Below are 16681 nucleotides of genomic sequence, written 5' to 3'. Positions count from 1 at the left end.
ACTCCTGCCGTCTTCGAGGTTTTGTTGTCTGCCTGTAAGTTGGACTGGATCCTCATTATTTTACTTTCCTCTGGTATTTGGCTGTAACTCTCCGAACCAACATTTCCAGTTTTTCTCCCTCCCCTTTGATTTGGAATCACTGAGAACTAAAATTGCCTTTTTTTCAAAGCCATGCAACCTAGGCTGGATGATTTGATATTCACCTGAGAGAAACCACAACAGTTCATGTATGGATAATCTTCATGCCTACTGCTGTATGGACCGATCAGAAAGATCACCAAAGACATTCAAACTGCAACAGGAAAACCTATCAGTTTGCCTCTGCCTACCCTCACTCTGTCTGAAGGTGCTTCAAGCCAGACATCTAGAAATCTTTCCAAATGTCTGCCTTCAGAACACAGTAACTGGGATTATAATCTGTTCCAATCATTAACCATTATTTTTTTATTAAATAACTGATTTCTTGTACCAGAGGCCTAACTTTGTGAACCCTCCCTGCATCACCACCTCCTGAAATGAGACACAACGGTCTAAATGAACCCATCTATTATCGGGACTAGGAGCCTGGTTCAGTGAGATGGAGCAATCTGGCAGCTTGAATTCTGGACTGTGACTTTTTTTTTTTTTTTTAGGATTTTATTTATTTATTCATAAGAGACACAGAAAGAGAGACAAAGACATTCACAGAGGGAGAAGCAGGCTCCCTGCAAGGATCCTGATGCAGGACTTGATCCCAGGACCCCGGGATCACACTGAACCAAAGACAGATGCCTAACCACTGAGCCACCCATGTGCCTGGACTGTGAAACTTCTTAGGGAAATTTCAAAGACAGGACTGAGAGGAAGTAGAATACATCATCCCAAAATATGCCACTTTGGGATGCAGACTATTTTGAGCTAAAGGCAATCAAGACCCAGCTGATTCAAGAAAAACATTTACCTTTCTCTGAACTACCTAAAAGAATTTAAATATGGGGTTTGGCCCAGAAAGACAGCTGTTACCAGAGAGAAGTTTTTAAGAATGACCTCTATATGGAAGGGCAAACATCTAATGACCAAACATCTGCTCTTCTTATTGTACTATGTATTATCCTCCCCCCTTTAAAGCCCTAGACCCCTCTTCTCCCCCTTAGTTCAAGACAACATATAAGCGTCAATTGCCTGACTTGTTTTTGGGTGTCATATTCTTATGGAGCTCCTGTACATACAGAATTAAATTTGTTTTTCTTATATTAATCTGTCTTATGTCAACTTAATAGACAGGTCAAAAGAATCTTGAAGGGCAGGAGTAAATTATTTCCTCCCGAAAACTAGTAATGAAGGTACTGGAGATTGGGGGGGCCCAAAGGAAACACACTTCCTTTTTGCCAGATGAGACTTGACCTGTGGAAACATTCCAGCTCAACTAGCAGAGGCAAGCCTTTCTCTATCACAGAAGCTACCCCAGCCTCTTCAGTTCTAGAGACATAGCCAATTCCAACTTACATGCACTGAGGGGGCTTCAGGGTTCAGTCATTGGGCCAAGTGCTGTTTGGTCAATTGTCACAACCACTCTAATAGAAGGGGAGCCAACAGCACCCAGTTTTATAGATGAATGAGGCTGCAAGTAACATGGCAGGCCCCGGACAATGCCACCATGCCATGTTTTTGTGCTACCCCACAACACAAAATCTGGGGCCCCACAAATAACAAAGGAAGCATGCTGGCTGGCCTCCAAGGCTGGCCCCACAATGCCACCTCTCAAGGACGTGCATGCTGAGAAGTGAGTCCCTATGCCTGCACTTGATTCTGGCCTGGGCCTGCTCTCACCAGCGGAATGTACAGGGATATGATGGCACGTGACTTTAGGGCAGTCTTCCTTCCCAAGCTGCCAGGGAAAATGCAGGCTGCTCTGATGGAGGAGGCCACGTGGAGGAGCAGTGAGGTATAAGACATTCACCCAGCCACCCCAGCTGTCACTACACAAGACCTTAGGGGTCCCAGGAGAGGCACTGCCCAGCTCAAGCCTGTGCCCTCACAAGATACTGTAATAAAATGACTGCTGTTTCAACCACTTAGTTTGGTGTGTATTTGTTGTGCAACAACAGATAACACAACAGGGAGATGTTTCCTCTGGGGCAGAAAGCTGTCCATACCCTTCTTGGCAGGTATTACATACAGCCCCATATGTTCATGCAGCTGATGGGATTTTAAGGCTAGCCATGGACAGGCAAATGGGTACCTGCCTTCTTCCTGCTGGCTAAATTGGGGTTTTCCGGCCCCAGAGTGAAGGCTGCAGGTGTTTCTGAGATATGGACATGTTTTTGGTTTGCAACAGAGGGAATTCCATAATGAGATTAAATACCAGTATTTGAAATAAGTGAACATATACATGAAGATAAGTGAAGATATACATGAAAAACAAAAATTCCGGTTGAATATTACCGCCTGTCAGAACCACCAGGCCCTTGGAAGAAGTGCAGAGAAGTGCTAGGCCTGTGGAGGGGAGCAGGTGTGCGGCAAGGAGAGTCAGGCCTGAGGGAACGACATGTGGCTGGAGGGTACACATGGGCTCACATGCTCACGTCTGGACCAGGGGCATGGGTTAAAGTCTTTGGATTGACATTATCAGGAACGACAGGCCAATGCCAGCCTTAGAGCAGCGCTCCCTATTTCCAAATTGGGGCACAGTGATCCCCTAATACCTCCTATGAGTTCATGTACCCTGGTGGCCAGCACCATCTCCTCAGCCAGGAAAGATCAGAGAAGACCTGGAAGGAAACATCCTAACCTGATATAGGCTCTGTCTCTAGTCTAGTTCTCTGCAGGAAGGGCCAAGTCCATGTTTAATGATCCTTTCACAGAGCAAGAGAAAATGGAGGGACATTCTCACAACATTAGAATAACTGTAATGAGGGAAAAACAATCCCCAGCTCCATGGCAGCAGCCACAGAATCATGTCCCGTCCTGTACTGTCATGAAGAATAAGGTTTCCTTTGGATCCTTAAGAACCAGTCCACTCCAAATGCAGCAGACGACTAAACACAGTTACTTGGTAGCTAAAATTGCAGAGCTCAGTGTTTGAGAAATGAATTCTCTAGCATCTCTTCCTTCTAAAAAATAACTTAGCATATACACACAGGTAAAACATATCACCATCTGTCACCATCATAGTGGCAACGAGCTGTGGGGCACATTCTTCCACACACATCCCCCCTGGGCTCCCCTAGTCCTGTGAACCAGGGCCCAGTGGGTTGCTGGGACGGTAGCAGGCAGGAACATCTTTCCTGAGGGGTTCCTCAAGCCTGCTGAGCAAGGAGGGAGGGCTCTGAACTCTCATTCTACTCACCAGGTTTCCCCTCCATGCCACCCAGAATTGCGAGCCGCGCTGACATCAGTCCAAGCCCCAGGTAGCTGTAGAAAGAAAATCCTGGGTAAGGGGGGCTGGCCTGTCATGGGAAGTGCCTGGTAATATCTTCAATTCTGCCTCAAGTATGTTCACCTGGCCTGAATCCAAAACAAGTGGGAGAGAGGGGAAACCTGTGGCAAGGCAGATTTTCTGTTTCGAGAAGCCTCCCTTTGTGGAGTTTTGGGCATTTATTACTTGACAGGAGCTTGCCTAGGAGCAGTGGATGCCAGTGAAGGACACATGCTCCCTCATCTTTATGGAGTATGTATGCTTTACATCAAGAATGTCCTGAAGGTGCCAGGTGGTAAACAGATGGCCCAGAAAATTCCTGCAGAATCCATGGCCTCTTTCCCACCTTTGAGAAACCTCCTCCAAAGCAGAGCAAAATAAGCACACACAAAATAAGAAATGAAATTTTACTGTAGGTGAATTGAAAAATGAAGCAGGGAGAAGGCAGGAGAGGAAGGTGTCATAAGGGAGGAGGAAGTGCTGGAGGAAGAGTCTCAAGCAAGGGGCTTTCCTGTTCCTGACCAGGGGCTCTGGTTACTGCACAGGCCTAGCTGAGCCACATTCCTGGATGGGCAGCCCCTCACCCCCCACTCCCAAAACAAACCTGTAAGAATAGAGCTTGTAGGTCCGATTAAACATCTGGAGTGACGTCAAGTAGCCAGGTGGGGAGGTCTGGAGGGTGTCCTGAGGAAGAACATGAGGGGTGCTATACTTCCTGTTGACCTCTCATTTGAAAACACCAGTATATTCATAGATGTATTCAATTAAATTAGTTTTTCACTGAGTGACATGTTGCAAAAGAGACTGAACAAGCCATGAAAAATAAAATGTCTAAAATGAAAACCTAAAAGTGTCCAAAATGAAATGTTTTTTCTTCTTATAAGTAACATTTACCATTCTGACAAATATGGCCCAAGCAAGACAATTATGAGTAAATTTAAATGCTCTTCCATTGAAAATTAAAAATAATAATAAAAAAGTGGTGGGTGAGGAAGGCACTGTGCTTAAAGCAGCAGATGGTCTAGATCAGAAGTGTTTTCATCTCTTCACAATGTCCTATCACACAGGGCTTGAGGTTCTCTCCCCTTCTGGGAGCCAGACTAGGAGCCAGGCCCCTTCTTTGGCTTTCCCTGGGGGAGGAGGGGCATCTCACATCCTATGGCCTTGAGGATTCCAGGTAGTATCTAATCTATCACTCCACTAAAAATAAAATGTCCATTTATTTCCCCCAGGCAGAGTTAAAATCAAGTTTAAAAGTATTGACTGTGAATGAATCTGGCCTGGAGGACAAGAACTGACTGCACAGGTCTAGACGTACCAGGTCAACGGGCTTCTCCTGAGGGGCTACACTCCTGGGGGGTAGGTGGCCTTTGGAGGGTGGGGGCCACAGTGGGGAGGCAGGGGCCAGTTACCTCAACTCTTGGAAGGAAGGTGATCTGCGTGGATCCGCCGCCCAAATCCAGCATACCCACACTGCTCCTTCCAGGGGTTTTCAAACTGCCTGGAGCACAGTAAGTAGAAACCAACACAGTAATGTCACTTTAGTAAATAGATGAGAATAGCCGAAAAAGCGAAGAGTTCAGGAACCAACCCCCCACCTCAGTGGAAAGAAAAACAGAGAACAGCTGTGGGTATTTAACAATCTTCATGGAAGGATACAGACGTTTAAGGGACATGAACGTGGCTCCGCCAGCTGTGGCTTTAATTTAAACAACAGGACAACACTGACCTTTAGCAGAGACGTGGGACCTGCCATATCACGGCTCACCCCCAGAGACACCGACATCCCCGATGTCCCTTCATGCCCAGAGGTATGCCTTCTGCAGCACCGCACTCCTAACCTGTCCCCTAACATGGCTCTCCACCCCACAAGGGGCAAATTCTGCTACACAACTTCTTTTTCATACATATGTCACACACACATTATTCTTTGCCATGATTATAATAAAGGGACAAAAATCAACCAGTACTGAGAGTAATCTAAGAAAAATGACTCCTTACCACCTTGTTCCAAGAACAGAAGTTTGTTTCCTGCTCTACCTAGAGCAGAGGAATTCAATTCTAGTGACGAGCATTCCTACCCCATTTAATACCTAAGGTATGACTGGTTTTATTCATGACTTCCCTCAGACAGGAGAGGATGGGGTCCCTGGCAGAGGAAGCTGCAGAAGAAGGGGCAGGAGTTATGCTGGAGAAAACCAGGCCTACAGAGAAGCTACTTTTCCTAGCATTTTTATCTGCAAGGTCGATGTGTGCCCTACCTGCCCTACACTGGGCCAGCAACACTGGAGAAACCCAGCGGGTTATTTTAAAGGGTGGATATGAGACCTTTGTTGTCCAGAATGGCACCTGTGAACTGTGAGCTTTGGGGGTGGGGTGGGGAGAATGTACCTGTTAGGAAGTTGACAGTGATCCATGCTGAAACACCTACAAGAAAAGGTCACAGCACATGAACCACCTGAGATGCTGTAAAGGAAACATGCACTCAAATGACCACTTTTAGATTCTAGGAGTTCGAAGTGAGTGTCCTTCACTCCTCCCTCAGACCAGCTACAGAAGAGGCATCAGTCGTCAAGTCACCCAACAGTTTCTGACAGACTGTTCCAGAAGATGCCAAACTAAAACACTACAGCACTCTGCCAAATGTCTCTACTTCCTATTCTTTATCATGAACTTCCTCTTTTTGAAGAGAACCAAATGTTGCTCTCCCCTTCCTTCATCATATTTTAAAAATCAGGGGCTGGTGAAGCACCTGATGATCTCTCTCTCAGCATTAACAATGCAATAGCAAACTTCTAAATGTATAGCAATTGGAGATTCTCCCTAAATTTTCTTAAAGCTGAAAACATCTGTTTTCAGAAACTTCACCTGTGCCAGATTTGGAGCTAGTCAAGATGACACTGTCTCTAATATTGGTCCCCCAAAGCTCCTTGGAGACAGTTAAACTGTGAATGGAGTAGGGCCATCACTTTAGTTCTTGCTTGCCCACTTCTGACCAAGGAGAAAGCACCCACTTGGGATGCCAACAGCAGCCCTGCACATGGTCCGTCTCCCAGGACAGCCTCATCACAACAGAGAGCTTCTGGAGATCCTACCTTCATCTGTTCCATTCATGATGGAAACACAGTCCTCTCCTACAAGGAAGGGTGATGCCTTAAACACTTCTTTCACCTAGATGTAAAGGGAGACACATCTTTATATTTTACAATCTAAACTCAAAGCTCCCAATTACACTGTGCTTTTAGCAGATCGTAACAAAACAGCAGAGGGCGTTAGCTGGTGCTGTGAAATAACAAAGCTTATTTTTTTCTTTTATAGTTCTGTAGTCCTCTGCAAGTGGTATCCTTATCTACTGCCTGTGCTGGCAGAGGTAGATGCTATTCTGAAGAGCCCTGTCTTAGAGCCACACTGGGCTGGAAGAGCTCAGGGGCACCTTGAGTGTGCTGGGCCCCCAAACACTGCCTTGCTTTAGACTGGAGATGAGGCACTGGAAACCCCTCAAGGCAGAGCTCAGCCTGGGACCCAGGAAAACCTTGCACCGGGGAGGTGAAAGCAGTGAGCAGCTGCCTCTGGGTGCCTTTGCTTCCCCATTTTTGAGCAAGTACTGACACAAAGAACCTTTGGTATCTGCACATCTCAATCGCACTATGGCCCACGTTCTGACCTGAGCATGTAAGGGTAACTCTCACAAGGGATCCTGACCAATGTGCAACAATTCATCATTTAGCGGCTGCATAGTTTAAAAACAGTGCAGAGCATGAGAGGGACTGAGTTTTTGAAGGCAGTTTCCCTCATTTGCCTGACAGTAAGAACTATCCAGGCACCTGTAAGAAATAGAACCCTTCTGCAGGGCTGCCTGGTGTCAATCCCAGCCAGGTGAGGGCTAGACCTGGGCAGAAGAAGGGCAAAGGCCTCCTCAGCAGTTATATCTGTGCATCAGAGCAAAAGAAGAACCAGAAACCAAAAGAAGTTTCCATGAGAACACGGAGAGCTGGAGATGAGGCAGCAGGAACCTGGGCTTCCATGGCCCTCTATAAGCATCTAGTCTTTGCACTGAAGGAAGCCCTTCAAAAGGCTTCAGTGTATTCTTAAAACAAAGTTGCTGTTATTACACAACACCAGTTCGTTCTAGAAAACAGGAAGAGCTAAAGGTGCTGCTGTTAACATTCTGATGTATTTTCTTCTTCAGGAAGCTTCTACATAGCCTGTTGGACTGTTCAGACACTGGCTGAATCTTTGGTGTTTTCAGTTATCAGAAGCTACCCACCCCAGGGGGAAACAGGTAAGATCACCTTTCGCAGTAACTTCTGAGCCTTTTCTCCTGGTAACAGACGTAAACCAGCTGTGGCCTTGAGGACCAAGGGGGTGGCCTTCCAGAAGTCAAAAGGAATGTCTTGTTTAGCAACATCCAGTAATTCCTGAATTCCTGAAGTGCTCTGTGAATATGGTAAAAGTAGGGTCTGTCAAAGTTCAGCATATAGGGTCACAAATGCTCCACCAACTCTTTTGGTTTTATCAACTTAGAAATACATTTTCTTCTAATTTTCCAATTGGCAGAAAATGAGTGCTGCGAGTTGGAGGGGCCCAGAGCCCAGGCTGGCACAGAGCACCCCTGGCTGTGGAGCATGGTGGGGTGAGGACACATAAGAAGAGTCCTGTTGATACAGTCAACAAAACTAAAAGACAACTTACAGAATGGGAGAAGATATTTGCAAATGACGTATCAGATAAAGGGCTAGTTTCCAAGATCTATAAAGAACTTCTCAAACTCAACACCAAAGAAACAAACAATCCAATCATGAAATGGGCAAAAGACATGAAGAGAAATCTCACAGAGGAAGACATGGACATGGCCAACACGCACATGAGAAAACGCTCTGCATCACTTGCCATCAGGGAAATACAAGTCAAAACCACAATGAGATACCCCCTCACACCAGTGAGAATGGGGAAAATTAACAAGGCAGGAAACCACAAATGTTGGAGAGGATGTGGAGAAAAGGGAACCCTCCTGCACTGTTGGTGGGAATGTGAACTGGTGCAGCCACTCTGGAAAACTGTGTGGAGGTTCCTCAAAGAGTTAAAAATAGACCTGCCCTACGACCCAGAAATTGCACTGTTGGGGATTTACCCCAAAGATTCAGATGCAATGAAATGCCGGGACACCTGCACCCCGATGTTTCTAGCAGCAATGTCCACAATAGCCAAACTGTGGAAGGAGCCTCGGTGTCGATCGAAAGATGAATGGATAGAGAAGATGTGGTCTATGTATACAATGGGATACTACTCAGCCATTAGAAACGACAAATACCCACCATTTGCTTCAACGTGGATGGAACTGGAGGGTATTATGCTGAGTGAAGTAAGTCAATCGGAGAAGGACAAACACTGTATGTTCTCATTCATTTGGGGAATAGAGATAATAGTGAAAGGGAATATAAGGGAAGGGAGAAGAAATGTGTGGGAAATATCAGAAAGGGAGACAGAACATAAAGACTCCTAACTCTGGGAAACGAACTAGGGGGGTGGAAGGGGAGGAGGGCGGGGGGTGGGGGTGACTGGGTGATGGGCACTGAGGGGGGCACTTGACGGGATAAGCACTGGGTGTTATTCTGTATGTTGGCAAATTGAACACCAATAAAAAATAAATTTATTATTAAAAAAAAAAAAAAAAAAAAGAGGGATCCCTGGGTGGCGCAGGGGTTTGGCGCCTGCCTTTGGCCCAGGGCGCGATCCTGGAGACCCGGGATCGAATCCCACATCGGGCTCCCGGTGCATGGAGCCTGCTTCTCCCTCTGCCTGTGTCTCTGCCTCTCTCTCTCTCTCACTGTGTGCCTATCATAAATAAATAAAAATTAAAAAAAAAAAATAAATAAAAAAAAAAAAAAAAAAAAAAAAGGAAGAGTCCTGTTGTTCTACACTCAGGCAACCAGAACCCCACTGGTGACCTCAGATGAGCTGTGACTCCCCTGGACATCATGAATGAATTCTGGGGTTCCTCACAGTGAAAATCCCAGAGGAATCATTTATACCTGCCAGAACACTTGGGATCCTAAAGCTGGCTAAGACCTGTATGTCAGTGCAGAGGTGAGTAACAACTTTGGTAAAGATGAGCTGTGACTCCCCTGGACATCACCGACAGGTACAATGCTATGGGAACAATTTGGCAATGTCTGTCCAAGGAGAAAACATACATTTCTTTTACTCAGGAATCTCATTCTAAGAATTCATCTGAGATGGATGCCCTTGCATGTGTGGGTAATGAAGTTCATATAAGGTGACCAACTATAGCCTTTGCTATACCTTTAAGAGTAAAACATTAGACATTATATGAACATCCTTCAGGAGGGGACTGGTTCCATAAATTCAATGAACCTGCACACACTGCAATATCATTGCCAAAAAAAAAAAAAAAAAAATCAAGGAGGCTCTTCACATTCTGATAATAATCTGTTATATTGTTGAGTGACAAAAGCCCAGTAACATAACAATGTGAATGCCACTCTATTACATATATAAGATAAAGAGGTGGAAGACTATAGATGCATTTGCTCACAGGTATGTCAACTAGCCCTTGAAGGACACATAAGAAACTGGGGACCTCAGCCTTCTTTGGGGAGACTGAAACAGGAGGGGACTTCACACCATCTGCTTTGTGAAGCTGTGAAATATGTCCCACTTGAATGTGTACTGCCTACTACAAGTATAATTTAAAAAATCCTATGAATTTATTCTAAAGCTATCTAATTTACTCATGTGTTACCTTATAGTTACTCTAGCATCACTCATTTCAATTTTTCTTTTTCTTTTTTTTTTTAAAAGATTTTATTTATTCACGAGAGACACAAAAACAGAGGCAGAGATATAGGCAGAGGGAGGAGAAGCAACTCCATGCAAGGAATCCGATGTGGGACTTGATCCTGGGAATCCAGGATCATGCCCTGAGCCAAAGGCACATTCAACCACTGAGCCACCCACGCATCCCACAATTTTTGTTTCCAATTTGTTTTTTAACCAAGCCACAGGTAAGCAGGCCATGACTTCACTGTCTAAGGTCAAGATGAACCTGTGGGCAAAAAAGATGTACTAGCTTTTTAAGATTTTATTTATTTGAGAGAGAGAGATAGCAGTGGGAGAATGAGAGGCAGACTCCCCACTGAGCAGGGAGCCAAAGGTGGGGCTTGATCCCAGCACCCTAGGATCATGACCTGAGCTGAAGGCAGATGCTTAACTGAGTCACCCAGGCACCCCGATGTATTGGCTTTTAAGACACGCCTGAATCAAAAGGAACTTATAGCTATATTACTACCTGGTCTGTTTGATCAGTGCCTTAGCAGAAATACTAATACAGGTGTCCTGTATTAGTGCAGCTGTAAGCTTTAAGGACTTGAGAAGTATAAAAGCTACAAATTTATGAAAATCATTATTTGACAGTTTAAGTAAATTACTTTTACACTTATTTGATTTTGTGGATTTTGCATAATACATTTTTAACTTCAATTTTTTTGTTTTAGTCAACTTTTGTCATCTTCAATTGGAGGAACTGAAACAAAAACAGGTTAAACTCTCAAATATTGCTTTTTGCCACTTTGTAGCCTTTGTGCTTTTGAATGGCACTGACACTTCTGGGTGGCATGCCTGGTGTAGAGACAGCAGTCAGTGCCTCATGCACTGTACCAGTTTCCCTCATTAGACCACCCTAGATAGCAGGAAATGTCCCAGAGCAGCACCATCAGAGATGTTTTCCTCTGTGAAGAAGGCCTACGTACTCAAGAGAAAGGGAGTTGGCTTTAACAAACTGCACAGTTGGAAGACAAATCTGAAGAACAAAAAGACATGAGACAAAATCATTACCTTTTCAACATCATCAGCATAAGCAGAAAGACCCGGCTTCAGTGCTTTGAAGGTCTCATGGGTCAAAGTGGGAGTTTCTAAGGAGAAAACATGTTTAAAAAAAAGTACAGCTATGAGCATATACATGAATATGTGAATATATGCAATTATGGTTAGCCACCCTTTTGAAAGGCAGACATCTGAAATCAGACCAATCCTAGCATGACTGGAATGCTGCCTCTTTAGCTCAAATAAACACGATGTTCTACCTGACGCTTTTGTCAGAACTGTTAAAAAAAAACAAAAAAACTTTACTGAACTATGATTTACATACAAAATTATAGCCATCTAAACTGCTAAATTTTAACATGGTTAATTCTCATTAAATCAACAGAGGAGCAGGGTAGATGATCCAAACCACAAATATAAAAGTTATTTCTCTATCCTGGGATGGACGTAGTATATGTTCTAAAGAACATGTATTTTTCTCTTCTTTTTTTAAAGAAGTGTCTTAAGTTATATGGGGCCTGAATCCATGTGCATACAGCAAGGGAGTGTTCAGAGGCACACTGGTGGCCAAGGGATGCTGACCCAAATCTGGACATGAAGACCCAAGAGGAAAGATCAGGGACAGAACTTTTTAAAAGGACATTTCTTTGGAGATAAAACATCAGAACACAGCTATTAAAGGATTACATGCTGACAAGTTGTCTTAAAAGCTTAAAAATCACTTTTGAAGGTAGGTAGGTCTGGCATATAAAAGTTTAACTAGTGGACTGAGTTAAAAAATAAAGCAGATGAAAAGTAAATAAGACATGCATGACAGCTTAGGAGAGAGTGACTAACGGAATCTGTTGCACCAGCTCAGTGTCTACTCAAAAGGTATCAAGGGTCGACAAAGAACCAGCTGCGGCCAGTGGACCTACTGAGCAGTCGGGCGGGGATGGGACACTCATGGCCAGAAGCCAGAGGATGACCCTCAAGGCTGCAGGGTACCAGGGGCCAGGAAAGGAGACCAAAAGGGGAAGGGACAACATGCAAAGCAGGGCAGTGGCTGGATGTCCCCAGAGGAGCAGCTCAGGAGAGCATATACAAATTCCCTCCTCCCTCCTGCTAGAAGCCTGGCCCCTACCTTCAGGTTATAATGAGGCTCAAGCTCCAACTCCCCACTCACTGCTGAGGCCACTCTCATCTGTCAACCCCCCCTCTGACTGGACCCACTGGGCAGCACCACATCAGCCTAGGTCCCAGGTCCTTGCTAGTCCATGACTTTCCCAGACTCTGTCTCATACAAGCTTTAGTCGGGGCAACTTCCTGCCTTAAATTCTCCCAATGCAGCTTCCGGCCTATGTTATGATCCCAGCCACCTGAATTGCTGCTGAATGCTGGGACAGGACAGGCCACAACACCCTTGGGGATCTCAGCTGGCCTTAGGCAGTCACCAGACACTAGTGTGAGTAAGGACAGTCTGAGGCTCCTGAGATATTTAGATTCCTGGGCCCCAACCCAAGGCTGAGCCAGCCTCTCTGGGAACCTGCATTTTTGACAAGCTCCCAAGTGAGTCCAAGGCAGGGCACCCAGCCCACCCACTGAGAAACCACTGTCTGTATGTGGAAGAGACCCCAAGAGCTCTGCCATGAGCCAGGAGAACCAAGTAGTGAATGGCCAAGGCTTTCTGCCCAGCATACCTCCAGGCTGCCGGGTGAACTGGAAGATATGGACACGGGTGCCAGTGCTTCCTGCGTCAAACATGATGCCATAGAAAACCTCGTGACCACGTGCAGCTGTTCCTGGGGGGCTGTGAGCTTGCTGGCCCCTCCGGGCCCCCGAGGCCACCTCAGTGATGCTGAAGAAGGCCTGGGTGGCGGAGGCCCAGTGCCACTTGATGTAGGCAACATAGATGAACAGGCAAATGAACAGCCCCAGGGGGTACGCCACCTTTGTCATCTTCAGGTTCCCATTATTTGGTATTTTTCTCATTTCTCTGTCTGCTGAGGACTGTGTCGCAGCTGTTGGTGGAAAGGGAGGAGGAGCAGGAAAAACATGTCAGGCTATAAGCTTCTGGGGCAAGTCAGAAGTCCCTGTGCTCAGGGATAAAACATTCAGCCAGAAACAGGTCTGCATGTTCTCCCTGGAATCAGAAGGTTCATTTGGTCCTCAAAATACTTCCAGAAGGTTTGAGCCCATTTTACAGAAAAGAGCAGGAACCGGGGTTTACAAAGAGTAGATAACTTGTTTGATGTGTTAAGTCCTCGAGGGGCTGACCTGGGACACAGACCCACAACCAAGGCCTGAGCCTGGTCCCCTACAAGTGGTGTTACAGACAAGTTGCTTTGGGACTTGTTGCCACTTTAAAAAGCCACATCTAGGGGGATCCCTGGGTGGCGCAGTGGTTTAGCGCCTGTCTTTGGCCCAGGGCGCAATCCTGGAGACCCGGGATCGAATCCCACGTCGGGCTCCCGGTGCATGGAGCCTGCTTGTGTCTCTGCCTCTCTCTCTCTCTCTCTCTCTCTCTCGCTGTAACTATCACAAATAAATAAAAATTAAAAAAAATACTTTAAAAAAATAAAATAAAATAAAAATAAAAAGCCACATCTAAATGCTGTCCCCAAATCTTTTACAAGATTTGGTACAAGAACACATGTCCAATCCACTCTTTCAATTCTTGCTTTCTCTTCTATGACAGGTATTCATTTCCTAAAAGGCTTCAAGTTTCATCCCTTGGAGACGACAGAGAGCCCAGCCACGTCTGAGAAACGCAGCTCATTTTCCTGGAAGTTTCACAGGAGATGTCTTTTTTCTCTCATGTAGCATACTCTGCCAAGGAGGAAACGATGCCTGTATGCTTTCCAAGTCTATGAAAATCCTACCCGAGTAGCAAAAGAACTAACTCAGCACCACTATCTTTGATTCAATGCCCCCCACACCCCCAAAAGAAAACATTCATTCAAGCTTTCTTAGCAGCCTCTGGAACCGCTGGAACCTGAGGCTTCAAAGGACAAGAAGCAGGGTACTTGATACTCAGGGATCCCCTATTCTTGCGGAATGTCCATCTGTTTGTCCATCCCTCACTCTGTCAGTTATGGTAAGTGGAGTGGATACTCCTAGAATAAGGAGACAGGAAAGTGCCAGGTTGAAAGCAGGACATGTTACAGACCAATATCCCTGACGAACATGGATGTAAAAATCTCACCAAGATACTAGCCAATAGGATTTGGCTACAACATTTAAAGGATTATTCACCCCAACCACATAGGATTTACTCCTGGGCTGCAAGGGTAGTTCAACATCTGAAAATCAATCAATGTGATACACCATGTTAATAAAAGAAAGGACAAGAACCACAGGATCCTCTTAATAGATGCAGAAAAAGCATTTAACAAAATACAGCATCCTTTATTGATGAAAACTCTCCACAGTACAGGGGTAGAGGGAACATATCTCAATAACATAAAAGCCATCTATGAAAAGCCCACAATGATCATTCTCAAGGGGGAAAAACTGAGCTTTTCCCCTAAGGTCAGGAATATGACAGGGATGTCCACTCCCACCACTTGGGTTCAATATAGTACTAGAAGCCCTAGCCTCAGCAATCAGACAACAAAAAGAAATAAAAGGCATCCAAACAGCCAAAGAAGTCAAACTCTCACTCTTGCAAATGACATGATATTCTATGTGGAAAATCCAAAAGATCCAATCCAAAATTGCTAGAACTCAGAGAGTAATTCAGCAAAGTGACAGGATATAAAGTCAATGGACAGAAGTCAGTTGCATTTCTATACACTAACAATGAGACAGAAGAAAGAGAAATTAAGGAATTAATCCCATTTAAAATTGCACCAAAAACCACAAGATATCTGGAAATAAACATAATGAAAGCAGTAAAGGATCTGTACTCTGAAAACTATAGAACACTTATGAAAGAAATTGAGGAAGACATAAAGAAATGGAAAAACATTCCAATCCATATTGGAAGAATGAATATTGTGAAAATGTCTATGCTACACAGGCAATTTACACGTTCAATGCAATCCCTATCAAAATACCATCAACATTTTCACAGAGCTGGAACAAATAATTCTAAAATTTGTATGGAACCAGAAAATATCCTGAATAGCCAGAGGAATGTTTAAAAAGAAAACCAGGGCTGGAGGCATCACAATGCCAGATTTCAAGCTGTATTACAAAGCTGAGATCATCAAGACAGTATAGTACTGGCACAAAAAAAAAACAGACACGCAGATCACTGGAACATAAGAGAGACCCAGAAATGGACCCTCAACTCTGGTCAACTAATCTTTGACAAAACAAGAAAGAATATCGACTGGAAAAAAGACAGTCTCTTCAATAAATGGCGCTGGGAAAATTGGACAGACACATGTAAAAGAATGAAACTGGACCACTCTCTTTCACCATACACAAAGATAAACTCAAAATGGATGAAAGATCTAAATGTGAGACAAGAATCCATCAGAATCATAGAGGAGAACACAGGCAGCAACCTTTTTGACCTCAGCTAGACACGTCTCTAATGGCAAGGAAAACAAAAGCAAAAATGAACTGTTGGGACTTAAGATAAAAAGTTTCTGCACAGCAAAGCAAACAGTAGACAAATCAAAAGACAACTACAGAATGGGAGAAGATATTTGCAAATGACATCAGATAAAGAGCTAGTATCCAAGATCTATAAAGAACTTATCAAACTCAATACCCAAATAATAAATAATCCAGTCAAGAAGTGGGCAGAAGACATGAACAGACATTTCTCCAAAGAAGACATACAGATGGCCAAGAGACACATGAAAAAATGTTACACATCACTTGGCATCAGGGAAATACAAATCAAAACCACAATGAGATACCACCAGTGAGAACTGCTAAAATTAACAACTCAGGAAACAACAGATGAGATGTTGGCAAGAATATGGAGAAACAGGAACTCTCTTAACACTGTTGGTGGGAATGCAAGGTGGTACAGCTACTCTGGAAAACAGTATAGAGGTTCCTTAAAAAGTTGAAAATAGAGCTACCAGGCAGCCCCAGTGGCACAGCGGTTTAGCACCGCCTGCAGTCCAGGGTGTGATCCTGGAGGCCGGCGACTGAGTCCCACGTTGGGCTCCCTGTATGGAGCCTGCTTCTCCCTCTGCCTGTGTCTCTGCCTCCCTCTGTCTCTTTCTGTCTCTCATGAATAAATAAATAAAATCTTTAAAAAAAAAAAAAAGAAAGAAAAAGAAAATAGAGCTACCCTATGACCCAGTAATTGCACTACTAGGTATTTACCCCAAAGGTACAAACACAGTGATTTGAAGGGGCACCTGCACCCTAATGTTTCTAGCAGCAATGTCCACAATAGCCAAACCATGGAGGGAGCCCAGATGTCCACATGAATGGCTAAAGAAGATGTGGTACATATATGTATATGTATGTATATGTACATACACACACGCACAC

General features: G+C 44.6%; 1 protein-coding gene across 8 annotated transcripts in view; it reads right to left on the bottom strand.

Moving 5' to 3' along the window:
- Positions 1-16681, bottom strand: part of ENTPD6 (ectonucleoside triphosphate diphosphohydrolase 6) — a 45234-nt gene that overhangs the window by 15797 nt on the left and 12756 nt on the right. For all 8 annotated transcript variants that reach the window (XR_011995361.1, XR_011995362.1, XR_011995363.1 and 5 more), the window contains 8 exons: positions 12919-13239; positions 11252-11328; positions 7690-7833; positions 6493-6568; positions 5789-5824; positions 4810-4898; positions 4002-4081; positions 3329-3393 (listed from right to left, as the gene is read on the bottom strand). Coding sequence is in view for 4 of the 8 variants with exons in the window: in XM_026016342.2 (XP_025872127.1) it covers positions 3329-3393; positions 4002-4081; positions 4810-4898; positions 5789-5824; positions 6493-6568; positions 7690-7833; positions 11252-11328; positions 12919-13239 (888 nt within the window). In the remaining 4 variants the exon portion in view is untranslated. The remainder of the gene's footprint in view (positions 1-3328; positions 3394-4001; positions 4082-4809; positions 4899-5788; positions 5825-6492; positions 6569-7689; positions 7834-11251; positions 11329-12918; positions 13240-16681) is intronic.

Source organism: Vulpes vulpes, chromosome 11, assembly GCF_048418805.1.
Source record: "Vulpes vulpes isolate BD-2025 chromosome 11, VulVul3, whole genome shotgun sequence".
NCBI classification, from domain to species: domain Eukaryota; kingdom Metazoa; phylum Chordata; class Mammalia; order Carnivora; family Canidae; genus Vulpes; species Vulpes vulpes.
The sequence above is the reverse complement of the archived record's forward strand: the minus strand, read 5'-3'. Positions and strand labels throughout refer to the sequence as shown.